General features: G+C 45.2%; 1 protein-coding gene across 1 annotated transcript in view; it reads right to left on the reverse strand.

Annotated features, from left to right (window-relative positions):
• The window catches only part of LOC144604175 (uncharacterized), a 257,398-nt gene that overhangs the window by 95,426 nt on the left and 134,414 nt on the right, over positions 1 to 27,558 (reverse strand). The window contains exons 29-39 of the mRNA XM_078418381.1: positions 25,525 to 25,736; positions 22,344 to 22,532; positions 17,480 to 17,622; positions 16,304 to 16,466; positions 14,933 to 15,019; positions 13,374 to 13,508; positions 12,477 to 12,593; positions 8,892 to 8,984; positions 7,071 to 7,288; positions 5,419 to 5,612; positions 3,603 to 3,905 (exon numbers count right to left, since the gene is read on the reverse strand). Coding sequence (XP_078274507.1) covers positions 3,603 to 3,905; positions 5,419 to 5,612; positions 7,071 to 7,288; positions 8,892 to 8,984; positions 12,477 to 12,593; positions 13,374 to 13,508; positions 14,933 to 15,019; positions 16,304 to 16,466; positions 17,480 to 17,622; positions 22,344 to 22,532; positions 25,525 to 25,736 — 1,854 coding nt within the window. The remainder of the gene's footprint in view (positions 1 to 3,602; positions 3,906 to 5,418; positions 5,613 to 7,070; positions 7,289 to 8,891; positions 8,985 to 12,476; positions 12,594 to 13,373; positions 13,509 to 14,932; positions 15,020 to 16,303; positions 16,467 to 17,479; positions 17,623 to 22,343; positions 22,533 to 25,524; positions 25,737 to 27,558) is intronic.

The raw sequence follows: 27,558 nt of genomic DNA on the forward strand, positions 1-27,558 counted from the left end.
GGGCGTTTTGAGTTGCCGAACCAGGCCGCGATGCAGCCGCTCAATATGCTCTAGAAACATAGGTGCAGGAGGAGGCCATTTGGCCCTTCGAGCCAGCACCGCCATTCATTGTGATCATGGCTGATCGTCCCCAATCAATAACCCGTGCCTGCCATCTCCCCATATCCCTTGATTCCACTAGCTCCTAAAGCTCTATTTAACACTCTCTTAAATCCATCCAGTGATTTGGCCTCCACTGCCTTCTGTGGCAGACAATTCCACAAATTCACAACTCTCTGGGTGAAAACGTTTTTTTCTCACCTCAGTTTTAAATGGCCTCCCCTTTATTCTAAGACTGTGGCCCCTGGTTCTGGACTCGCCCAACATTGGGAATGTTTTTCCTGCATCTAGCTTGTCCAGTCCTTTTATAATTTTCTGCTGCTAAATTGGCCCGAGGAGGCGTTGAAACGTCTGGAAGTTCCTGGGGCAGGGGCTGTGATCTGCCATCTGTAGCCCAGGCCACTCTGCCAGACGAGACCATGTCAGCCCAGCTTCAATGATAGCCATCAGAACCATGAAGGAAAAGAGCAGCTACAGGGAAGAGCAGACAGACGTGGACCGCTGAAGCATCCAGCACATGAAGTCCCAGCTTCCAGACAGATTGCAACATGCTTTTCAAGCAGATTACATGGGATTAACAATGTCAAATCAATAGATTCCGCAGAATTGCACTATCTTACCAGCAATGGAAAATATTGCTGCACATTATCATAAGAGACATGGAAAAGTACAGCACATAAACAGGCCCTCTGCGCACTGAGCCTGGAGTGACCATCAACCACACATTTACAGTAATCCTACAATAACCCCATTTTTTTAATTCTCACCACATTCCCATCAACTTCCCTCAAATTCCACATTGTTGTTTACAGACCAGGGACAAATCTGCAGTGGTCAATCTATCAACCCACACATTTGGGGAGGTGAATGGAAACAGCTGGAGAATGTGCAAACTCCACACTTTCTTCCTTTGTGAGCCTGGTTTTGGAGACAGACTGAATCGGAGGTCAGGACTGAACCCTGGTCGCTGGAACAGCTCCATTAGCTGTACCCACTGGGCCGCCCTTGATGAGCAAGGGCGGCAGACTAGTTTAGTTTAGTTCAAAGGCACAGCATGGGAACAGGCCCCGCCGAGTCCGCGCCGACCAGCGATCCCCGTACACTAGCATTATCCTTCACGCTAGGGGACAATTTACAATCTTTACTGAAGCCACTTAATCGACAAACCTGCACGTCTTTGGAGTGTGGGAGGAAACCGGAGCACACGGAGAAAACCTACACGGTCACAGGGAGGATGTACAAATTCCATGCAGACACACCTGTCTTCAGGATCAAACCCGGGTCTCTGGCGCTGTAAGGCAGCAACTCTACCGCTGCGCCACCGTGCTGTCCCAAAGCTAAGTCGTTTCAAGTCAGTGGCAAGTTGAGTCAGCGTAATCGAGGTGAAGTCTTGATCAAACCCCCTTAATTGTGACTTTAGTTGGAGATACAAGGAACTGCAGTTCATTTAGAACTGAGATGAGGAAAAACTTTTTCAGTCAGAGAGTTGTGAATCTGTGGAATTCTCTGCCTCAGAAGGCAGTGGAGGCCAATTCTCTGAATGCATTCAAGAGAGAGCTGGATAGAGCTCTTAAGGATAGCGGAGTCAGGGGGTATGGGGAGAAGGCAGGAACGGGGTACTGATTGAGAATGATCAGCCATGATCACATTGAATGGCGGTGCTGGCTCGAAGGGCTGAATGGCCTCCTCCTGCACCTATTGTCTATTGTCTACGTAGAAGTCTGAAGAAGGGTCCCGATCCGAAACGTCACCTATCCGAGTCCTCCAGGAATGCTGCCCGGCCTTCTGAGTTACTCCAGCATTTTGTGTCTAGCAAAGGAACTGCAGATGCTTGTTTACAAAAAAAAAGATACAAAGTGCTGGAGTTACATGTCCTATAGTCCTGGCCCGGAACGTCATCTACCCATGTTCTCCAGAGATGCTGCCTGGCCTGCTGAGTTACTCCAGCACTTCTGTGTCTTTTTTTGTGGTGTCAGTTCATGGACCTGTAGATTGCCCGGGCATTTTACAGAAATGTGCGTGGAAAGAGGACGCTGTCTGACCAATATCCCATCCAATATTTTCAATTTAGTTTAGTTTCTTAGTTTAGAGACACAGCACGTAAACAGGCCCTTTGGCCAATCGAGTCTGCACCGACCAAAAACCACCCATATATGAGTTCCATGTTATCCCACTTTCACATCCTACGTACTAGGGACAATTTATAGAAGCCAATTAACCTACAAACCTGCACGTCTTTGGAATGTGGGAGGAAAGTGGAGCACGCGGAGAAGACGCACGCAGCCATGGGCGTTCTTTTAGGAAGGAGATGAGGAGAAATTTCTTCAGTCAGAGGGTGATGAATCTGTGGAATTCTTTGCCACAGAAGGCTGTGAAGCCAAGTCAGTGGATATTTTTAAGGCAGAGATACATTCTTGATTAGTACGGGTGTCAGGGGTTAAGGGGAGAAAGCAGAAGAATAGGGTTAGGAGGGAGAGATAGATCAGCCAGGATTGAATGGTGAAGTAGACTTGATGGACCGAATGGCCTAATTCTACTCCTATTCCTTATGACAGGGAGAGCGTGCGAACTCCACACAGACAGCACCAGCAGTCAGGATCGAACCCGGGTCTTTGGAGCTGTGAGGCAGCACCTCTCTGTCTGTGTCAGCCTGCTGCCCTATTTTGCTCATTGTCTGGGTGGAGGATGAACTTCTGTGCACATATCGCAGCAAACACGGAGTAAAACAGCTTCGTCACTCGCAGTGTCATCCGCAGAGCACTTGGCTGACAGACTATTTGCTGGACCTTTGCTCTGCTGTCTGGAATCTGAGACAAACATCTCTGGAAGCTGTCGCCACACCAGTAGTTGGATTGCTTTGGAAGACGTTAGCTTCCAAATTCTTTGGCGTCTCGAAAGCCGGATTAAATTGATAGTGTGCGATGATGAGCCAAAGATGCTTTTAAGGTTGTCAGAGTGAGACCCAGTGCACATTGGAGGAACTGCACCCCATATTTTGCTTGGGCAGCTTACAGCCCAGCAGCATGAACATGGATTTCTCCAACTTCAAGTAACCCTTGCTTTCCCTCTGTCTCTGTCTCTCCCCCATCCTAGTTCTCCGACTAGTATCACTGTCCTCCTGATTACATTTTACTGATTGTATGCCTCGTTGTCACCTTCCCCTGAGCTAACAGTGAACCATTCTACATTTTCCTAGATCACCATTCCCTTTGATCTATCGTTTTCACACCTTACCCTTCCATATCTCCAGTCTCCCTCTACCCTGACTCCCGGTCTGAAGAAGGGACTCAACCTGAAACGTCACCCATTCCTTCTCTCCAGAGATGCTGCCTGTCCCGCTGAGTTACTCCAGCATTTTGTGTCTATCTTCAATGCTTTTAAGGGCCAGTCGCTGCAAATTTGCATGACAGGAGAGCCCCAAGGAACATGCGTGTCACGTCATGGCAACATTGGAACGTCATGCACACAAACAGTTGGCTGTCAGCTGCCTTTAAACCACTTACCTGTTGCGATCAGTTCTTCCAGGTTGTGAGTCACTTTACCAGTGACCTTGGTTTGGTTGGTTTTGGTCACCTGTAAAAGCTGGATGCACATCGTCCTATCATCCGCCTTCCAGCAGGCCCGGCCCAGCCGTGATTCTTGTCCAAGCTCCAGGTGTCCTTTGAACTCTGTCATCGCTGGGATGGTCATGCTGCCATTTTGGGTCAACGTGAGAATCAATTCATGGGCGCTGGTGCTGCTGAAAGTATTGCCATTTTGAAGGTGTACCCGATAAACGATGTCTCCAATTCCAATTTTAAAGTCGCCTGCAATGGAGCATAAGAACAAGACGATAATTTTTTTTGATGAAAGCAAAGATGAAATAAATAAGTGTTTCCACGAGTGGTAGTTCTACTCAATAACCAAAGTCTGTAGTTTCTTTTTTGCCTCTGGTTTCTTTTCACCCACATGCTTAGACCGTAATGTTGTATCCTTATTGTTTTGATGTGTTTATGCTTTATTCTTAATTGTTTACTGTATGTTTGTGTTGTCATTTGTGAGCAGAGCACCAAGGCACATTCCTTGTATATGCACATACTTGGCCAATAAACTTATTTATTCATTCATTCTTTTTGTTTACAATTGGGACGAAACAAGATTATTGCAGCATGGGGAAAGAATAGAAAAGGCGTCACAGTGGCGCAGCGGTAGAGCTACTGCCTTACAGCGCCAGAGAACCGGGTTCAATCTTGCCTACGGGTGCTTGGCTGTATGGAGTTTGTACGTTGTTTCCGTCCATTCCCTCCCCAGTTGCTGCCCGACCCTCTGAGTTCCTTCAGCACTTTGTACTCTGCTCAGTATAAGATTCAACTTGCCAAAACAAATTGCAACGTACAAGTCCTCAGGTCCCACTTGCAGCTGCAAACACATGCGTCATAGTGTTCCCCACCCTGGTGCTGGCCACACAACTGGCTTGCACTCTACACCCAGGGCTCACACACCGGACTAGTGAGTAAACCAGATGCTGAACCATTGAGGTTCCTGAAGATTCACACACTGGTTTATGAGAGTTTTGAAGTGTTCCTGTATCGTGACGAAGGACAGGCTAGAATTCTATTTCTGCAGAAATGTGACCGAATATTTCGCTTCTTGCCTCGGTGTTTTGCTAAGCATCCTCGGAGAAAAGCACTAGGCAACATTTTGGGTCAAGACCCTTCTTCAGGTTGAGAGTCAGGGGAGAGGGAAAGTAGAGGTAAGAAAAGGTTCAGAACAAATCCAGTGCCGGCTCTGATTTATTCTGAACCTTTTCTTACCTCTCGTTTCCCTCTCCCCTGACTCTCAGTCTTAAGAAGGGTTTCAACCCGAAACGCCACCTATTCCTTTCCTCCATAGATGCTGCCTGACCCATTGAGTTACTGCAGCATTTTGTGTCAACCTTTTGTTGACACCAGCTTCTGCAGTTTCTTCTGACACAAAGATGCACCTATGTTTTTGGCACCACTATCAATAATAAAGCACAATGTGTATGTAAAAATTAAACATTTGCTAAAATATCCAACATTAGAGGACACCTAAAAAGACACAAAGTACTGGAATAACTCAACAAGTCAGGCAGCATCTCTGGAAAACATGAATAGGTCACATACTTTTTAGATTTTAGGTTTAGATTTTTTAGATTTAGAGATACTTTGTGTCTTGTTTTGTTAACCAGCATTTGCAGTTCCTAGTAACTACATGAGAGGACATCAGGCTACACGATATGAAGTATAAACAGACCTGTCAAAACAGAAGAATCCTTAGGGCATTCATTCAGATTTTAAACAACTGTTGAACAATTACCTTCATTGGTATTATTCTGTTGATTTAGCGTTGCATCCATGTGCAGAAGTTGTGGGAATTTCAGCCTATTATTCATATTGTGCTGGACAGTTCCTGACCATGACATATGCAAACCTTCCCGGTAATCCTTCAAACCCATCAGATCTGCCACAATCGTTTTCTCATCCAACTGTAGACTGGAAACCAGTAAGAATCTGAAAGCAGGCAAAATGTGTGCGTTAGTCCATCAGCAACAGATAAATAATTCTCATAGAGGCGCAACGTTTCATCAGGGGCCACAGTTTAAGAATGGGTAGGCCATTTAGAACGGAGATGAGGAAAAACTTTTTCACTCAAGAGAGTTGTGAATCTGTGGAATTCTCTGCCTCAGAAGGCAGTGGAGGCCAATTCTCTGGATGCTTTCAAGAGAGAGCTAGATAGAGCTCTTAATGATAGTGGAGTCAGGGGGTATGGGGAGAAGGCAGGAACGGGGTACTGATTGTGAATGATCAGTCATGATCACGTTGAATGGCGGTGCTGGCTCGAAGGGCCGAGTGGCCTACTCCTAGACCTATTGTCTATGAAATGTAATACTTTGAGTAAATCACGTGTAAAAATCTTGAAACAGCAGCGTGTGAGGAGTGATTATTGAAGAAATATGCAATGCTTTGCATGGACCTACCATAATAATTAAAAGACTTTTGGACAGGCGCACGGATGTGCAGGGAACAGAGAGATATGGACAGTGTGCAGGCAGATGAGATCAGTTTAACCTGGCATTATGTTCGACATAAACATTGTGGGCCGAAGGGCCTGTTCCTGCACTGTATCATTCTGCTGATCATAAGATCAGTACCAGTAGTTGAGCAGCAGGGTGCAGGAGTCAAGCAGCAGGAAGGATGCAGCGATGTCAAAAAGGTACAATTTGAGGATGCAATTTCCATCCTGCCCAACGCACTTCCAGCGTAGCCCAGAGAAACTTACACTTTAACTCCCATTCCCGTTCCCACACAGACCGTTCCGTGCCAGGCCTCCCCCATTTTCAGAGAGAGGCCAAACACAAATTGCAGGATCAGCATTTCATATTTCGCTTGGCCAGCTTACAACCCAGTGGTATGACTCTTGATTTCTCTACTTCATGTAACCCTTGCATCCCCCCACCTCTCCATCCCTCCCCCACCCAAGTCGTGCCAGCTTCAAAGTCGTCTTGTTGAGTCTCATTGTCGATATTGGTTTTCACCTGGGCCACAGCTAACAATGGCCAGTTTCCTTTATCATCGTTACTTTTTTGCATGTCTTTCATTCATTTGTTCTATATCTCTCTTCAACACCCCGTCTATATCCCTCGTTTCCCTTTCCCCTGACTCTCAGTCTGAAGAAGGGTCTCCACCTGAAACGTCACCCATTCCTTTTCTCTAGAGATGCTCTCTGACCCGCTGAGTTACTCCAGCATTTTGTGTCTACGCTGTTCAACTTGTTGAGTCAATGTCATGGTAAAAATAAGCATTGGTGGTTCTCAAAGTAAATCAACATCTAGTCTACCAAAGAGTATTGGTGCCACAGAGAATATTCGCAGAAGCAAACTCTTCAATGTCAGAGCAGCTCTAACTCTTTTATCAGACCTTCTGGAGAGCGCATTGAAATTTCCACAGCACCGTCTTTGTACATTTTACCTTGAATTGTGCGTCTTCCCAGTGATTTGAAACCGGCTGTTCACAGGGCCAGCAAGCAAGTTCTGCCGAAGAGCAGCTTTAATGCCCAGAATCCTGACATTCTTAGTATTCTCATTCACCACGTCAAACTCTGACACCACCAGGTCGTTACCATTGGAGTGCAAGTAGAACGTGCCATTGTAATTAGTCTCACGGTACGTCTTCGCTGTCGCACGGACCTGTATTGTTGATGGAGAAGATTCCAAGTATCAAATCAAAATTTAAATGTTTACAAGAAGTCACACTGAAAGAATTAACTCATTAGTCTCTGTACTAACCTTAAGCTTTGAAATTAAGTTGCAAAATATGGGGTTCGATCGTTTTGTTCATTGGCTATTCACTTATAGGTTAAAGACTTATAGTATTTGCAATACATTACACCCTCGCAATAATGGACCTCTATATACAGTGGATTTTGGTTATTCACAAAATGCTGGAGTAACTCAGCAGGTCAGGCAGCATCTCGGGAGAGAAGGAATGGGTGACATTTCGGGTCGAGACCCTTATTCAGTCTGAAGAAGGATCTCGACCCGAAACGTCACCCATTCCTTCTCTCCCGAGATGCTGCCTGACCTGCTGAGTTACTCCAGCATTTTGTGAATAAATCGATTTGTACAAGCATCTGCAGTTATTTTCTTATACTACATAGGATTTTGGTTATAACAGACAGAGGCTCCTACTGCCCCCCCCCCCCCCCCCTCCCCCCTACCCCCTCCTCCCCAAGGCTTAGATTTTTACAGATGAAACAACAGTGAAATTATATAGTCAGAATCACACAGCATGAACCAGGCCTTTCAGCCCCACTTATTCATGCCGACCAAGATGCCCCAAGCTGGTCTCATTTGCCCACGTTTGGCCCATGTCCCTCTAAACCTTCCCTATCCACGTACTGTCCAAGTGTCTTTCAAATGCTATTACAGTACCTGCCGCAACTACTGCTTCACCCTCTGAGTGAAAAGATGGTCCCTCTCACCTTAAACCTATGCCCCCCGGTTCTTGCAACAGTGAAAGCATCATCATTATGGGGCATAATCAACACCAAACAGGATTTCTGTACAAATCCCAAAGTGACGGTTGGCGATTCCAACCACATCCAGCAGATGTGCTGTTTCATATCTTCTCCGTCAGTATCCGGTGAAATCAGCCCATCTGACAAAATTCAGGTGCATGTGACCTAATCTCACAGTGGAGCATTCCAGAAATGTCACTGTAGAAACGAAGAGCCTCAAATGCTGGTCTATACCAAAGGTAGACACAAAATGTAGGAGTGCTTATCCTATTTATATCTACAGAGATGCTGCCTGACCCGTTGAGTAACTCCAGCATTCTGTGCCTATCTAGAAATGCCACTCTTTGTTTCATAAAGTGAATTCTAGTGTGTTTAGTTTAGATTTGGTTTAGAAGAACAGCGCGGAAACAGGCCCTTCGGCCCACCGAGTCCACACCGACCAGCGATCCCCGCACATTAACACTATCCGACACTAGGGACAATCTTTACATTAAATTGCCAATTAACCTACAAACGAACGACTTTGGAGTAGGGGAGGAAATGGAAGATCTCGGAGAAAACCTGCACAAGTCACGGGGAGAACGTACAAACTCCGTACAGACAAGCACCAGTGGTCAAGATCAAAACCGGGTCTCTGGCGCTCTGAGCGTTGTAAGGCAGCAACTCTACCGCTGTGCCACCGTGATGCCCGTGTATTGAGTCTTGGCTATAGATTACCCACGCCATTCCCCATTTCTTTCCAAAATAAAGGTTATCGAGGGTATATGGTTTACCTGGAAAGTATACGGAAGTGCTGATCGATAGGGATGAGTTAATTCCGAGTAAACTTGAATCTCTTTGGAGGATCCATTCATCTGAATAGAGAACTAATTGAATGGAAAAAGATCAATGTTAAATCAAGAACTCTTAATAGTGTCATTTAACTTGTATTTTGTCACTGAAGTTGTATTCTATTGTTAAAGATTTCATCAATTAGATCAGGTTCACGGTTTAAACAATTATAATTACAACATTAAAAAAATTATCCTGACAGGAGAAACATTTTTCGACAGATATATATTGTGTAATAATAATGTATTTTAACAAATCTTTATTTGTAAGGTGCTGAAGATACTCAAATTAGTTGAGATGGATAAACTAAACAGGCAGCTGACAACATAGTAAAGTGGTAGAAGGTAGAAATGGATGGGAGGGTGATTTTCTGTGGCTTCCATTATGCTTTCAATTTTATTGAAGAACATGGATGAAGCAGGAAGTGAAATATAGAAAAATAGAAAAATGGGTGCAGGAGTAGGCCATTCAGCCCTTCAATCCAGCATTGAATCCATTCAATATGATCATGGCTGATCATCTAAAATCAGTACCCCGTTCCTGCTTTCTCCCCATATCCTTTGATTTCTTTAGCCCGAAGAGCTAAATCTAACTCTCTCTTCAAAACATCCAGTGAATTGGCCTCCACTGCCTTCTGTGGCCGAGAATTCCACAGATTCACAACTCTCTGGGTGAAAACGTTTTTCCTCATCTCAGTCCTAAATGGCCTACCCCTTATTCTTAAACCGTGACCCCCTGGTTCAGGACTCCCCCAACATTGGGAACATTTTTCCTGCATCTTGCCTGTCCAATTGTTTAAGAATTTTATATATATGTCATGTAAATGACAATGTTTTGTTTAAGATTCAGTGTCGATGGTGAATATCTCTGTGAGATGTATAGTAAGATTTGTGTTACACCCATAGTCAGGATTTGTGTCCACACCCATAGTCAGGATCGAACCCGGGTCTCTAGCGCTGTGGGTGCTGTAAGGTAGCAACTCTACCGCTACGCCACCGCGCTGCCACTGAAACAAAAATGGCTGAAAGATTACCCCCAATGACTCATTCAATGCTGAATCATTGAATTCATTGTGATGAATGTGGCAATGTGGTGTGACATTGATCCATTCACATCAGAAAGAGCCCGCACTCAGTCGTTGGTGTATATTAAGTCTCATAGTACGAGCATTAGCATTAGCTTTGATGGAAGTAGGCTGGGAACCAGAGCAGGGGCAGTTGTAGTGAGTGGGATTTCTAATTCACAAAGTATATTTTCACAATGGAGAATATAAAACCTAGGAATGATCTTAAATAAAGGATATATATATTCACAAAAAGCTGGAGTAACTCAGCAGGTCAGGCGGCATCTCAGGAGAGAAGGAATGGGCAACGTTTTTCGGGTCGAGACCCTTTTTCAGACTGATGTCAGGGGGGCGGGACAAAGGAAGGATATAGGTGGAGACAGGAAGACAGTGGGAGATCTGGGAAGGGGAGGGGAAGAGAGGGACAGAGGAACTATCTAAAGTTGGAGAAGTCAATGTTCATAGCACTGGGCTGCAAGCTGCCCAGGCAAAATATGAGGTGCTGTTCCTCCAATTTCCGGTGGGACTCACTATGGCACTGGAGGAGGCCCATGACAGAAAGGTGAGACTGGGAATGGGAGGGGGAGTTGAAGTGCTCGGCCACCGGGAGATCATATTGGTTAACGCGGACCGAGCGCAGGTGTTGAGCGAAGCGATCGCCGAGCCTGCGTTTGGTTTCGCCGATGTAAATAAGTTGACATCTGGAGCATCGGATGCAATAGATGAGGTTGGAGGAGGTGCAACCATGTACCAGCAATCGGCAGTCATTTTCATAAATAAAGGATACAAACATCACGATCGCTCTGCCACTCATAAATACAGAAAGTGTCTCAACAGAGAGAGAGTTAAGAGGCATTTTGATTTAATCAGTTCAATCGAGCAGCACAGTGGCGCGTTTGAAGCGTTGCTGCCTTACAGCGCCAGAGTCCCGGGTTCGATCCTCACTATGGGTGCTGTCGGCGGGTTGAATTTGCCCCCTGTGGCCAGGGCCCTGGAACTCTGGCCCGGCCGAGGCTGGCAGATTTGTTCCCATAAGGGCCTGAACCACTTAGGAGATTTTAAGGCGACTGCTGGTGACTAGGCTGTCGCCAAACGTTTGCTGGGGTGTCGCGGGCATGATCATGAGGGGTCTTCAATGAATCGTAGCGGATCTCGGAAAAATTTACCTGCTAGAAATTTCTCGGCGACAGCTGGCTTGTCGCCAGGTATGGTAGCTTATTGAGAGCGCTGTCTGTCGCACGCTGTCCCCAGGTTTGCTAGGCTGTCGCAGATGCATTTAGAAGCACGTAATATTAAATTAAGAAAAGGCATTTGAAGATACCAGAAGATAGTTTTGTTTAACCAATTTATTTACCGTCAGGACATTTGACAGGTAGATTGGAGGCGACAGTTTGACGGTCAGGTGAGCGTGGGAATTTCGTGATGTTTCCGAAGACGGTGTAATCTCTTAGCCAGGTGCTAGTTTCACAAAAAAAGTAACTTGTATCGACCTGACTCGGCATTGTCGTGGTCATTGTCGTAGGGTGAAGGAAAATTTGGGCGATCTGCTACGACTTTGACAGTCGCCGGCAGTCGCCTTAAAAATCGCGTAACTGGGACAGGCCCCACAGCCGACTTTCGAGGCCGACTTTGCGGGCCGGTATCTCGGCTGGTATCTTGCTTGTAGGGTCTGGCAAAACGGGTAATACTGCAAAGCTCCAGGACCGAGGGTGCTGGAAAATTGGTGGTTGTCCTGCACCAGGTGTTTTATAATCTTGCATTCTTCCCAGGAAGGACAGGCTCAACGGATTAAGTTGTTATCAAGTTGCTCTTATGGGTGTGGGTGTTTCAGTTTAGTTTTATTCAGTTTAGTTTATTGTCACGTGTACCGAGGTACAGTGAAAAGCTTTTGTTGTGTGCTAACCAGTCAGCAGAAAGACAAAACTTGATTACGATCGAGCCATTATAGCGCATTGATACATGACAAGGAAATAACGGAATAGCGTTTATTGCAAGGTAAAGCCCTCAAAGTCCGATCAAGGTAGACACAAAATGCTGGAGTAACTCAGCGGGACAAGCAACACCTCTGGAGAGAAGGAATGGGTGATGTTTCAGGTCGAGACCCTTCTTCAGACTTGACCTGAAACCCATTCCTTCTCTCCAGAGATGTTGCTTGTTGCTGAGGTAATCCAGTATTTTGTGTCTACCTTTGATTTAAACCAGCATCTGCAGTTCTTTCCCACAAACAAAGTCCGATCAAGGATAGTCTGAAAGTTGTGTGTGTGTGTGTGTGTGTGTGTGTGTGTGTGCGTGTGTGTGTGTGTGTGTGTGTATATATATATATATATATATATATATATATATATGTATCCGTGTGTGTGCCTATATGTATATATGTGCCTGTGTATAATATATATACACGTATGTGTAAGTTACATACATACATACAAACATTCTGACATTCAACCAGCATTTTTCCACTAACCTGTGAATTATCCTTATTGATGGCAAATTTGCAATTAGCTCCATAATTAAAACTCTCATTCTTGTTCTGCATCATGAACAATTCCCCATCCAGCATTAAAACGTGTGGAACTCTTAACTGTGCATTAAAAAGAAATGAGCAATTAGATACAAGTGTAGCTTTCACTGCTTTGCTAATATCGCCATTCCTTAATCCCAAAAAGGGACTATCCTAAGTGAAATATGGCAAAGTGTGGGCAGTATTGAAATTTCGGTAGAATGTACTGCTTGCATCAATCATACAGTGCACTGTTAATAATGGGAAAAATTAGATTTGTGAGGCAAAAACATGTACTCCAAAGAGTCAATAATGTTATAACGAAGATTTGCAACTTTAATGTACGTAGATCGTGGAACACCTAGAGCTGGCAGTAACATGATAACAAATGATGACAATTTTTGGCAGCACTGGGCCTGTACTCACTGGAGTTTAGAAGAATGAGGGGGGACCTCAATGAAACATACAGAAGAATGAAAGGCTTGGATAGAGTGGATGTGGAGAGGATGTTTCCATTGGTTGGAGAGTTTAGGATTAGAGGTCATAGCCTCAGAATTAAAGGACTTTCCTTTAGGAAGGAGATGAGGAGGAATTCCTTTAGTCAGAAGGTGGTGAATCTGTGGAATTCATTGCCACAGAAGGCTGTGGAGGCCAAGTCAGTGGATATTTTTAAGGCAGAGATAGATAGATTCTTGATTAGTACAGGCGTCAGAGGTTATGGGGAGAAGGCAGGAGAATGGGGTTAGGAGGGAGAGATAGATCAGCCATGATTGAATGGCGGCGTTAGACTTGATGGGCTGAATGGCCTAATTCTGCTCCTTTCACTTATGACCTTATGATTATAGGATCTCAGTATAATACCTGTAGATTGTGGTCTGTGTCAAAGTGTACAAGATACCACAAATCCGTGTCAGTAGATTTATTCCGATAGTGGCCATGAAACGTCAGAGCATCTCTCTTGTTGATTTTCATTGTCGCTTCTGCTTCAAACGTTGCCTGTGGAACAGATCATCTCACATGTATTATAAGAAAATAACTGCAGATGCTGGTACAAATCGAAGGTATTTATTCACAAAATGCTGGAGTAACTCAGCAGGTCAGGCAGCATCTCGGGAGAGAAGGAATGGGTGACGTTTCGGGTCGTGACCCTTCTTCAGCCCGAAGAAGGGTCTCGACCCGAAACGTCACCCATTCCTTCTCTCCCGAGATGCCGCCTGACCTGCTGAATCTCATATATATTAATGCTTTCATAAAGTAAAAGAACGCCAATTGAAAACAGCATGCAGTGAGAGGCACATTACGAAGGAAAATGATATTTAACCCTCAGCTGCTGGTGACCAAATGTAATATCTTCCATGAGGCTAGTTTTAAATAAAAACACAGTTACGAGTGATTTAATTATTCAGACAGAACAAGAAGTTTCTTATTCCTCACAGTGAACATCATAACTTAATTACTGCATTAGCAGCAAATGCTTTGCAGAGTCCTGCCACCATTACCCTGCCTGTTGCTCTAACTAACCTGTCAACGTATTTATTGGAAATTAATATTTCTTCTAAGAATGTCAGCGGAACCTCACGCGAGTGCTAACTATTTTTCCCTGTTTAGTCAACAGGGATTTTCAGGATAGACATCCGGTGGAATTCTCTGCCTCAGAAGGCAGTGGAGGCCAATTCTCTGAATGCATTCAAGAGAGAGCGAGATAGGGCTCTTAAGGATAGTGGAGTCAGGGGGTATGGGGAGAAGGCACGAGCGGGGTACTGATTGAGAATGATCAGCCATGATCACATTGAATGGCGGTGCTGGCTCGAAGGGCCGAATGGCCTCCTCCTGCACCTATTGTCTATTGTCTATAAAGAGCTGGAGTAACTCAATGGACCAGGCAGCATCTCTGGCGACCAAGGACAGGTGTAAAAATAAATAACTTTTTAAGGCAGAGATTGATAGATTCTTGATTAATACGGGTGTCAGAGGTTATGGGGAGAAGGCAGGAGAATACGGTTAGGAGGGAGAGATAGATCAGCCATGATTGAATGGCACAGTAGACTTGATGGGCCGAATGGCCTATTTCTGCTCCTATCACTTAGGAATACTTAGGAACATGGGACTTATATAGAACAGGAACATTACCAAAAAATCAAAGCATCAAAGGAGGAGGCATTTCGGCCCATTGAGTCAATGCCAGCCCTCTGTAGGGAGACCTCATCAGTCCCTTTCCTTCAGTGTTTCCACAAAGCCCTGCAAATTAATTGTTCCTAAGTATCAATCCAATTCCATCTTGATATCATTGATAAGGGTGTCAAAATACATGGGCATAAGGGTCTATGGAGTTGAGATTCAGACCGCCCATGATCTAATTCAGTAACTGAACAGCCTAATTCTGCCCCTATGTTTATAGGGTTATCCGAGCCAATACTCACAACATGGTCACTCTTAGTTTTGACACAAACTTCCACACTCTTTGGAATTACTTCACCTTTATACGGATGCGTCAGGCTAACACAAACCTGAAAAAAGGAAGTATTGTAAATACTTTGCCAGGTGTGAATAAAGCATTTGATAGAAATAGAGCTAAATATCCCGCTTCTCAAATATTATACAGCTAGCTACACATCAGCCTTGATCGAATGCGGAGCAGACACGATGGGCAAAATTAACATATATTAACATATTAAATTAACATATTATATTAACATATTAATATTAACATATTAATATTAACATATTAAAATGTTAGTATTAAATATAATCCAAAAAACAATATATATCCCAGAGCTAGCAAAATGAAGGTGAAGAATAAATGAAAAATCAAAAAGGGTTGCACTTTAAGTCATCTGCAGTAGTAAATGGCTGTTTGAAATTCTAAACAAAAGTACATAACTTCTGTGTAGGAAAAAAAAACTGCAGATGCTGGTTTAAATCGAAGGTAGACACAAAATGCTGGAGTAACTCAGCGGGTCAGGCAGCATCTCTGGAGAGAAGGAATGGGTGACGTTTCCGGTCGAGACCCTTCCTCAGTCTGAGGAAGGGTCTTGACCCGAAACGTCACCCATTCCTTCTCTCCTGAGATGCTGCCTGACCCGCTGAGTTACTCCAGCATTTTGTGTCTACCTTCTACTTAACTTCTGTGACGGTTTAACATAAACACAATAAAAGGAGTCACGGTTGATTAAATCATAGGTCAAAATAATTTGGGCTAATCTTGTTCAAGGCGCGGCACAGTTGGTAGAACTGCTGTCTCACAGCGTCTGATCCAGGTGTGGTCCCGTCTTTGGGCGCTGACTGCGTGGAGTTTGCACGTTTCCCCTGTGACCACGTGGGATTCCTCAGGGTGCTCGGGTTTTCTCCCACATCCCAAAGACCTGCGAGTTTGTAGGTTAATAGGCCTCTGTAAGCTTGTGTGCGGGGAGCAGATGGGATAACGTGGAACTAGTGTCAACGGGTTGGTCAGCATGTACTCGATGGCCCAGAGGGCCTGTTTCTACGCTGTATTTCTAAACTAAATCTAATCAAAACTTTGTCCAGATGTTTAGATTCTTGTGCAGGAAGGAACTGCAGATGCTGGTTTAAACCGAAGACAGACACAAAGTGCTGGAGTAACAACGGGTCAGACAGCAACCCTGGAGAAAAGGAATTGGCGACGTTTCGGGTCGAGACCCTTCTTAAGACTGCGAGACTGGGGAGAGGGAAACGAGAGATGTAGACAGTGATGTAGACAGATAGAGAACAAATGAACGAAAGATATTAGATGCTAAGATACGGCTTAGACACGTATTGATTTTATTCCTTACAAATGGTTTATCAGGCTGGTATCCGAGGGTGAGCCTGTGAACAGTTTCCTCCAACTCATTCACCAAGGCTTTTACTTCCAAGACATAATGCATCTTCCTCTTATCCACCGTAAAGGTCTCCTGCAGAAGGGTGTTCTGTGGAATTGGCAGCTTAAAAGGGTGTCTGCAGAACAAAACCAGTGAAACAAATGATGAACAGTTAGATGCAACAGAGAAGGATGGTAGACCATCCTTTTAACATCCGTTTAACATCAGTTTTAACGATCACGGTTAAACTAATTTGTAAACTGTCCCCACAATTTACAGAAGGTAACATTCCCTGAATTATGGATCAGCATAAATTGCTGGAGGTTTGGAGCTGCCTTGTGATACCCACGTAAATCTCTGAGCTCCGTCCGAAACAGCTCAAGAGAAATAAATTGCTGCCACTGGCTTGGTAAATACAAATTAACCACACAATGTTAGGGACATTTTTCAGCTCTGTAAGGACTCTTTGACGAATGATTCTAAAGCCATGCAACCTAAGTGAATAATACTGAAAACCCCCCAGATAATAAGGAACTGCATTTTCACAATTGGTACAATGTTCTGCTCCTGGATCCCATGAACCTGTGAGCAACATAGTGCCAGTCCACAAACTACGTACAAGACTCATTGCCTGTGCATCAACGGATTGGCAATTCGACAGCAAATATTGTTTTTAAAGATTTTTTAGAGATACAGCACGGAAACAGGTCCTTCGGCCCACCGAGTCCATGCCGCCCAGCGATCCCCGCACATTAACACTATCCTACACCCACTAGGGACAATTTTTTTAAACATTTACCCAGTCAATTAACCTACATACCTGTACGTCTTTGGAGTGTGGGAGGAAACCGAAGATCTCGGAGAAAACCCACGCAGGTCACGGGGAGAACGTACAAACTCCGTACAGACGGCGCCCGTAGTCAGGGTCGAACCTGAGTCTCCGGCGCTGCATTCGCTGTAAGGCAGCAACTCTACCGCTGCGCCACCGTGCCGTTGGGATCCTTTACTGTTGTTGCTCGATTGACAACGGTAAAGGATCCCAAAAAGGTTTCCCGGAACACTTTCCCAAAACATCTCCAATGGGATCCCATTTACAGCAGATACCTCGTTGACAGTGTGCAAGCAAATGCAAATCAGGACAGCTGTCACCTAAAATGGATGGATGCATGGTTCTGGAATATCATCTTATCCCTCTTCAGCTCCTCGATCTGTCCAATCAACTGCATCGCCAAAGGTGGGCCCTTACTGACGGTCCACAGGGCCACCACTGAGACACTCTTGCTCTTCTTTGGCTGTGAATTGACAACACATCGCAAGATGCTTAAAGGAGTAATGAGTTCTCTTAAAACGATCTAGAGATCCAGATGTTTCCTGGTAATATTTTATGGGCAGAACGTTGCCAAGACACAAGTGTTTCAAGTGTTCTTGCCAAAGACAAGATTTTGCTTTTGCTTTTAACACCAGAAACCACTTCAGAGTCATTGTGTTCAAAATGGCGAACATCTAGTTTAATCCATTTAGTCATAGAGTGGAAACAGGCCCTTCGGCCCAACTTGCCCACACCGGCCAGAAAACCTTGAACGTTAAATTGTACAACCTTGAACGTTAAATTGTACAACAGGATAATCATCGCTGGATGTAAGACCAATTCATTAAATTATGTGTAGTCTGAAGATGGGTCTCCACCCGAAACGTGACCCATTCCTTCTCTCCCGAGATGCTGCCTGACCCGCTGAGTTACTCCAGCATTTTGTGTCTACCTTCATTAAATTATGTGTCAGATGATGAGAACCAAACTGAATCTCAATGCATTTACAAGCTGAGACGGGCCCTGCAGCTCACCTATTGTCACAGAGTTATAGAGTTATACAGCGTGGAAACAGGCCCTTCGGCCCAACTTGCTCACACTGGCCAACAAGTCTCAGCTACACTAGTCCCACCTGCCCGCATTTGGTCCATATCCCTCCAAACCTGTCCTATCCATGTACCTGTCTAACTGTTTCTTAGGCAATAGGATAGTCCCTGCCTCAACTACCTCCGCTGGCAGCTTGTTCCATACACCCACCACCCTTTGTGTGAAAACGTTACCCCTCAGATTCCTATTATATCTTTTCCACTTCACCTTAAACCAATGTCCTCTGGTCCTCCATTCACCTTCTCTGGGCGGGAGACTCTGTGCATCTACCCGATCTATTCCTCTCGTGATTTTATACACCTCTATGAGATTACCCCCTGCATGCTCCTGCGCTCCAAGGAATAGAGTCCCAGTCTGCTCAGCCTCACCCTGTAGCTCAGACCCTGTAGTCCTGGCAACATCCTCGTAAATCTTCACTGTACCCTGTACCCTTTCCAGCTTGACAACATCATTTGAGGATGGAAACGTCAGGACTCCAACAGTGACAATGTTCAACTAAAACAGAGTAGATTTGGACTAAGCTGGCTCAGATAAGGAATAAACTGTTCCAGACCCATTGGATTTAATCACAGAATTGGTTCCGAATCACCAATTGAAAAGGTTATTTAGAAAATACATTAAAAATAACAAAGATCAGAAGAATTAGTCATTGTTAAAAATGCTTTCCTTCAAAAATTCCGACTGTTTGACAGACTGCAGAGGGAGATGGGGGCTAGAGTTGGCCATCGATCAGGTGGACACCTTCGATCCTCCCATGTGGACACATGCCTACCTTCGATTTAAACTAGCATCTGCAGTTCTTTCCTACTGATCTCCCCAGGGTCACTCCGCTAAATGATTAGCACATCCTCAAGTGGCTTCGGATAACTCAAAACTGCAAGTTGGGTTTCAATCAAAAATAAATGTGGAAGCTATTTTCTTTGTATTAAGTTTTAAAAATATAGAACATAGGACAGTGCGGCTCAGGAACAGGCCTTTCAGCCAGCAGAGTCTGTGCCAAACATGATGCCAATGTAAACTAATCTCCCCTGCCTGCACATCATCCATATCCCTCTGTTCCCAGCATATCGATGCTCCTTTCTCAAAGCCTCTTCGACGTCACTATCATAGTGCCATCCCCAGCTGCACGTTCCAGGTGGCCACTCTGTGTAAAAAAAACTGCCCAGTACATCTCCTTTAAACTTTGTCCCTCTCCTCTTAAAGGGCCCGTCCCACTTAGGCGATTTTTTAGGCAACAGCCGGCGACTATCAAAGTCGTAGCAGATCGCCAAAATTTTCTTTTACCCGATGACAATGACCACGACAATGCCGAGTCAGGTCGAGATTACACCGTCTTCGGAAACATCGCGAAATTCCCACGCTTATCAATGCTTCTCCGGCGTCCTAATTTTCGCTGAAATCACTGACAAGTCTGTAATAACTTAAGAGTTCTGAAATATAACATCTTGCCCGGGTTACTTGAAAACCAAGCTTCACGGTAACAAGGCATAAACTGGATTGACTTCTAGTTTACTAATAGCAGTATTAAGAAATGTAATTTTAAACGTGGTTAAATGGATTTTTGTGCGGAGTGTGGGCATTCTACGAAAATGTACGGGAGATGCATATCTGGTTTCTGGGTTGCATATCTGGGTTGGGAGCCTACTTTAAATGTAATCGCTGATGGCCATAAACATCGCGAAAATTCCCACGCTTACCTGACCGTCAAAATGTCGCCTCCAATCTACCTGTCAAATGTCCTGACGGTAAATAAATTGGTTAAATTGGTATCTTCAAATTACTTTCCTTAATTTAATATTACGTGCTTCAAAATGCATCTAAGACAACCTAGCAATCCTCGGGACAGCATGCGACAGCGCCCGCGATAAACCTAGTCGCCGGCAGTCGCCTTAAAATCGCCTAAGTGGGACAGGCCCTTAAAGCTATGCCTTCTCGACTTTGACAATTCCACCCTGGGACAGTCACCCTGGGACTGTCTACCCTATTTATGCCTCTGTTGATTTTATATACTTCTATGAGGATTTGTTCTCAATTCCAAACTGATTTGCATCCATCCTCTATCACAAAATGCTGGAGTAACTCAGCGGGTCAGGCAGCATCTCTGGAGAGAAGGAATGGGTGAGGTTTCGGGTCGAGACCCTTCTTCAGACTGATGTCGGGGGGGGGCGGGACAAAGAAAGGATATAGGTGGAGACAGGAAGGCAGTGGGAGAACTGGGAAGGGGAAGGGGAAGAAAGGGACAGAGGAGCTATCTAAAGTTAGAGAAGTCAATGTTCATACCGCTGGGCTGTAAGCTGCCCAAGCGAAATATGAGGTGCTGTTCCTCCAATTTGCGGTGGGCCTCATTGTGACAATGGAGGAGGCCCATGACAGAAAAGTCAGACTGGGAGTGGGAGTTGAAGTTCTCAGCCACCGGGAGATCAGGTTGGTTTAGGCGGACTGAGCGAAGGTGTTGAGCGAAATGATCGGCGAGCCTGCGTTTGGTCTCCATACTCTCGTGAACTAGAGAGTGGTCCTGAGCTACCATCTTCCTCATTGGAGACCCTGGGACTAACTTTACTCAGACTCTACTGGTCTTTATATTGCACCATACGTACTTCCCTCTACCCCGTACCTGTACACGGTGGATGGCTCGATTGTAATCATGTGCAGTCTTTCCGCTGACTGGATAGCAGGCAACAAAAAGGTTCTCACTGTACCTCGGTACACGTGACAATAAACTAAACTAAACTAAAACATCTGTACTGTTTTAGTGGTTCTGCAAGATGGTACCACACTCAAGTCTTCCAATATTAACACCCATCACCAACACGATAGGGGAGAGAGTGAAAGGGTTTCTATGTGGAACGGCAGCCAACACCACAGACCTACTGCCCCTTTATTGCATTAAAAGTCGTCTGCTGGACAAGGTGTTCAAGTGACACCAAAATGACATTTTGAAATTTTATTTTAGAGAGATCTAAAAAACAATAAGCAATCTGAAAAGTGTTCATCCACAATACAATAGACAATAGACAATAGGTGCAGGAATAGGCCATTCGGCCCTTCGAGCCAGCACTGCCATTTAATGTGATCATGGCTGATCATTCTCAATTGTATTGTGCAATCGGAATAAAAGTCCAGGAGGCCCTGGTATCGACTTGGGGAAAGTAACTTCATGGCTGACCTCGGGTGTTATTAACCCTTGGGTTTCCAGGCAGAGTAGTACTGAGGTGCTGTTTCTCCAATTTGCGGTGGGCCTCATTGTGACAATGGAGGAGGCCCATGACAGAAAGGTCAGACTGGGAATAGGAGCGGGAGTTGAAGTGCTCAGCCACCGGGAGATCAGGTTGGTTGATCAGGCAGTGAATACATTGGCAACATTTGCTAACTCAATCGTATGATTCAATGAAGAGATATTTTGGAAGGGGACAGACAACACTCCGGATTCAGGGAGAATTTCTTCCCAATTGCTATCGGGAAACTGAACCATCCTCTCACCAACTGGAGAGCGGTCCTGACCTCCCATCTACCTCTTTCTACTTTCAAACTATATTTAATTGGACTTTATCTCGCACTAAATGTTGTACCCTTTATCCTGTACCTCTGTGCACTGGCTGGCTTGCTTGTAATTCCTGTGGAAGGCTTGATTGTAATTCAGATACATCCTTTTTGCTGAATGGATAGCTCGTAGTAAAAATGTTTTTCACTGTACCGCGGTACACATGACAATAACAAACTCATGGGAGAGTCTAGGACTAGAGGTCATAGTCTCAGACTCAAAGGACGTTCTTTTAGGAAGGAGATGAGGAGGAACGTGGTGAATCTGTGGAATTCATTGCCGTAGAAGGCTGTGGAGGCCAATTCAATGGATATTTCTAAGGTGGACATGCACAGATTCTTGATTAGTACGGATGTCAGGCGTTTTGGGGAGAAGGAAGGAGAATGGGCTTAAGAGAGAGAGATATAGATCAGCCATGATTGAATGGCGGAGCAGACTTGATGGGCCGATCGGCCTAATTCTGTTCCTATCACTTATATGAACTTATAAAACTAAACTAGACACTCTGCACTCATACTCTCCACTGTCGGAACGTGAGTGTAAGTGTGAATCCTCACCTCCTCCCTGCTCACATAGGTAGCAGTGACATTAAGCATCTTTTTCTGGTGCTTTATCCAAAACCACAAGGTCTTCAGTTTTTCTTTATTTTCCAGGAGGATTTTGTTTTTAACTGGTAGGTTCCATAGCGTGACCACCTCACTGTGGCTCCTGAACAAAGTCTCAGTGATGTATCCCACAGTAGATGCCTGAAAGAATGCAGAGCAGTCTTAGTCAATGCATGCGTTCATAAGATAACCAACAGAACCGCTCCGTTTAATGGTCTTTCGGGTCTGATCAGTTCTGCGGTATAAATATTCCGACAAACAAAAAAAGAGTAAGATTTGCAGCTGGCAAAAGAACAGTTTAAGAAAGTAATTTAGATCAGGAAAATCGGAGCATTATACACAGCTTAGATTAATTTTCTATCCCATATTCTTTCATTTTTAATTATTCAGTGTATATACAACAACCTTAAAGATAGTGGAGCACAGCAAGTCAAGTCAAGTTTATTTGTCACATGCACATACACGATGTGCAGTGAAATGAAAGTGGCATTGCCTGCGGATTGTGCACAAAAAGAATTACAGTTACAGCATATAAATTAAAGTTAATACAGTGAAGACAAAATTTGGTCCCTGGAATTATAATAGTTAACAGTCCTGATGGCCTGTGGGAAGAAACTCCGTCTCATCCTCTCCGTTTTCACAGCGTGACAGCGGAGGCGTTTGCCTGACCATGGCAGCTGGAACAGTCCGTTACTGGGGTGGCAGGGGTCCCTCATAATCTTGCTTGCTCTCGATCTGCACCTCCTGATGTATAGGTCCTGCAGGGGGGCGAGTGTAGTTCCCATGGTGCGTTCTGCCGAATGCACTACTATCTGCAGGGCCTTCCTGTCCTGGGCAGAGCTGTTCCCAAACCAGACTGTAATGTTGCCGGACAGGATGCTCTCTACAGCCCCAGAGTAGAAGCAATGAAGGATCATCAGAGACACTCTGAATTTCCTCAGCTGTCTAAGGTGGTAAAGGCGCTGCTTTGCCTTACCCACCAGTGTGGCAATGTGCGTTGTCCATGTCAGATCCTCTTTGATGTGGACTCCCAGGTATTTAAAACTGCTCACTCTATCCACATTTATTTCCAGTGGCGTGTACGTCCTTGGATGTTGAGCCCTTCTAAAGTCCACAATCAACGCAGTTGGGAGAGCTGCTGCCTCACAGCAATGGAGACCCGGGTTCAATCCTGACCTCGGGTGCTGTCTGTGTGGTGTTTGCACGTTCTCCCTGTGACCGCGTGGGTTTCCTCCCAGATCCCAAATATGTGCGGGTTTCCAGGGTTAACTAGCCTCTGTAAATTGCCCCTGGTGTGTAGGCAGTGGAGGCGAAAGTGGAACAACAAAGAAGTATGGGGTTACAGGGAGGGGGGAAAAAGCAGGAGAATGGGGTTGAGAGAGAGAGATAGATCAGCCATGATTGAATGGCGGAGTTGACGTGATGGGCCAAATGGCCTAATGCTGCTCCTATCACTTATGAACTTATGAAGTAGTGTCAACGGGTGATGAATGGTCAGCATGGACATGGTGGGCCGAAAGGCCTGTTCCACGCTGTGTCTCTAAAACTAAGATGATCAATGTTTGGCATGGACTCGGTGGGTCACAGGGCCTGTTTCCATGCAGTATCTTTTAACTCAGTCAATGGTGAAACTTGAAACAGGCACCAAATATACTTAAAGAATGCCAAGAATTTAAGTCCCACTTTAACTCTGTTCAGCTTACAGCTTTGCAACTTCATTAATGACCCGTGTTTCTTGGTTTCACCTGCCGATAAAGCTCATTCAGAGAATTTTTTTAAAAGCCACATGCGATGAAGGATGTGGTGAAGTTTCTCAAGGGAAGTCTTGCAACTTTTTGAGAACCTTTAGAAGGAAGAAGATGGCAGGTTGCACTTTGAAGGGGAGTAAGTGTGTAGTTTTTTGGTTGTGCAGAGTTTGCAAGGTGATTGTCCGAAACCAAGACTCTAAAGAGCAGCAGAGGTGTCGAGAGGTCCAGGGCAGGCGTCTAACTCATTGCCTGTGCAGACCAGTCACTGGAAAACCCTGCCCCATCTGTAAAAGCATCAAGTTCAGTATGCTAGCACAGACACATGTTGAATAATCCTTGTGTTTAGTCTCTTATGTAAATGGTCAGGCGAGGACTTTATTCCATGGCGTGCAGGAGAATGAGGGATGATCTTATAGAGGTGCACAAAATTATAAGAGGACTAGATCAGGTAGATGCCCAGAGTAGGGGATTCGAGATAGAGAGGACATAGGTTTAAGGTGAGGGGGGAAGATCTAATAGGAACCCGAGGGGTAACTCTTTTACACAAAGGGTGGTGGACGTATGGAACGAGCTGCCATAGGAGGTAGTTGAGGCAGGTACTACCATAACATTTAAGGGACAATTGGACAGGTGGATGGATAGGGCTGGTTTACAGGGTTATGGGCCAGGCTGGGAAAGGTGTAGATGGGGCATGTAGGTTGATGTGGGCAAGTGGGGCCGAAGGGCCTGTTTCCAGCTGTATGACTCCATGATGGATGCACCATCATAACATTAACGTGAAATTAACATTACAATTAACATTACAATTGAGTAATTGATGGTAAAACATAGAAAATATAGAAACATAGGAAATAGGTGCTGGAGGAGGCCATTCGGCCCTTCGAGCCAGCACCGCCATTCAATGTGATCATGGCTGCTCATTCTCAATCAGTACCCCATTCCTGCCTTCTCCCCAAACCCCCTGACTCCGCTATCCTTAAGAGCTCTATCTAGCTCTCTCTTCAATGCATTCAGAGAATTGGCCTCCACTGCCTTCTGAGGCAGAGAATTCCACAGATTTACAACTCTCTGACTGAAAAAGTTTTTCCTCATCTCCGTTCTAAATGGCCTACCCCTCCCTTATTCTTAAACTGTGGCCCCTGGTTCTGGACTCCCCAAAACATTGGGAACATGTTTCCTGCCTCTAACGTGTCCAACCCCTTAATAATCTTATATGTTTCATTCATTGTGATCATGGCTGATCATCCACAATCAGTAACCTGTGCCTGCCTTCTCCCCATATCCCTTGATTCCACTGGCCCCTAGAGCTCGATCTGACAACTGTAATAACTGTAACGTCCAGCAATTATGGACTATATAGAGGAGAGTGTGGCATTATAGCTAACCTTCAAGTAAGTGGTGGTGGGTGTATGAATGTGGATTCTCCCATCCCTCTTGTTGCCTTTGTTCTTGTAGTAGGTGTAAATGACCAGGTTCTTCACCGATAGGGCCTTGGCTGCCGTGATCTCCACACTTGACTGGTAAGCACGAACGTGCGGTTGGCTCAGCTTGTGTGAAGTCTGGAGGTAAAGCCAAGGAGTGTCCATCTTCAGTGAACCTTACCGGAAAATGGGGGAAAGAGAGAGTTTCACAAACGAGGAAAGGTGGCAATGACAAACCAATCCATCGAACAACAGCCTGGCCGATGTTTCAAAACATGAGATTCATTTTCAGTGCAGGAAAATAACTGCAGATGCTGGTACAAATCGAAGGTATCACAAAATGCAGGAGTAACTCAGCGGGTCAGGCAGCATCTAGGAGAGAGGGAATGGGTGACGTTTCGGGTCGAGACCCTTCTTCAGACTGATGTCAGGAGGGAGGGACAAAGAAAGGATATAGGTGGAGACAGGAAGACAGTGGGAGAACTGGGAAGGGGAGGAGGGGGGAAAAGAGAGAGACAGAGGAACTATCTAAACTATCTAAAGATTTATTTTCATGTTGTTGCCGTTGTCTATCTTGTTTCTGTAGCTTTTGCTACCGAGAATAAATATCACCAACAATTTAGACAATAGACAATAGGTGCAGGAGTAGGCCATTCGGCCCTTCGAGCCAGCACCACCATTCAATGTGATCATGGCTGATCATTCTCAATCAGTACCCTGTTCCTGCCTTCTCCCCATACCCCCTGACTCCGCTATCCTTAAGAGCTCTATCTAGCTCTCTCTTGAATGCATTCAGAGAATTGGCCTCCACTGCCTTCTGAGGCAGAGAGTTCCACGGATTTACAAATCTCTGACTGATTAAGTTTTTCCTCATCTCTGTTCTAAATGGTCTACCCCTTATTCTTAAACTGTGGCCCCTGGTTCTGGAACTGGACCAATTTGTCCTGGACCAGCCACATCGAAGCAATGGCCAAGAAAGCACACCATTGCCTCCATTTCCCTTGAAGGCTGAGGTATTTCGGCATGCCCCCAACAACCCTCAACAGCTTCTACAGACGCAATGTAGGAAGCATCTTATCGGGATGCATCACAGCCTGGTTTGGGAACAGCTTCATCCAAGATGGCAAGACATTGCAGAGAACCATGGACATTGCCCGGACCAAACTTCACACAGACGGCACCCAAGGTCAGGCTCGAACCCGGGTCTTCAGCGCTGTAGGGCAGCAACTCTACCACTGCGTCACTGGGCCACAGGTGGTGTTAGAGGCAGTAGAGACTTCCTCGTCCTCCTATTCTAACCTCGCCTCTTCCCATCCTACCCATCTCCTGCATCATGTACACACAATGTACGGCCTCCCATCCTCCCTAACCCTAGTCCCTGCTCTTTGTCGCACACAAAATCCTTTTTGGCCAACAAAGCAACCTTTACAACATTTTAAGAGATTTCTATTTGCCGAGACCTCTGTGAATTGGAGGTCCTAACTGGGTCTCATTTACGATTACATGCACTTCCCAACAACGCCAGTAGGAGGCTAAACTTCATTTCAATTGGGTCCATGTTGCAAATGAGTGCAAGCCATCTGCTGGACTTCCATGTCATGAGATCTGGAAATGCAACCAAAAATCTATCTCACACTCTCTCCCAATCCCACCCCCACTCCCATGTAGTACAGCTCCCCCAGGCAGCTGGGAGTGTAAAATCAGCCCCTTAATACTCGAAACTGGTAGACACAAAATGCTGGAGTGACTTCGCGGGTCAGCCAGCATCTCTGGAGAAAAGGAATAGGTGACATTTTGGGTCGGGACCCTTCTTCAGACTTCTCCCGAAACGTCACCTGTTCCTTTTCACCAGAGATGATGCCTGACCCACTGAGTTGCTCCAGAATTTTGTTTCTATCTTTGGTGTGAACCAGCATCTGCAGCTCCTTCTTACACTGGTATCAGGAAAATGTGCCACCATTTTGGCAAAGGTAGATATTAAAATTGGCAGACTTTCCT

Source organism: Rhinoraja longicauda, chromosome 21, assembly GCF_053455715.1.
Source record: "Rhinoraja longicauda isolate Sanriku21f chromosome 21, sRhiLon1.1, whole genome shotgun sequence".
Lineage (NCBI taxonomy): Eukaryota > Metazoa > Chordata > Chondrichthyes > Rajiformes > Arhynchobatidae > Rhinoraja > Rhinoraja longicauda.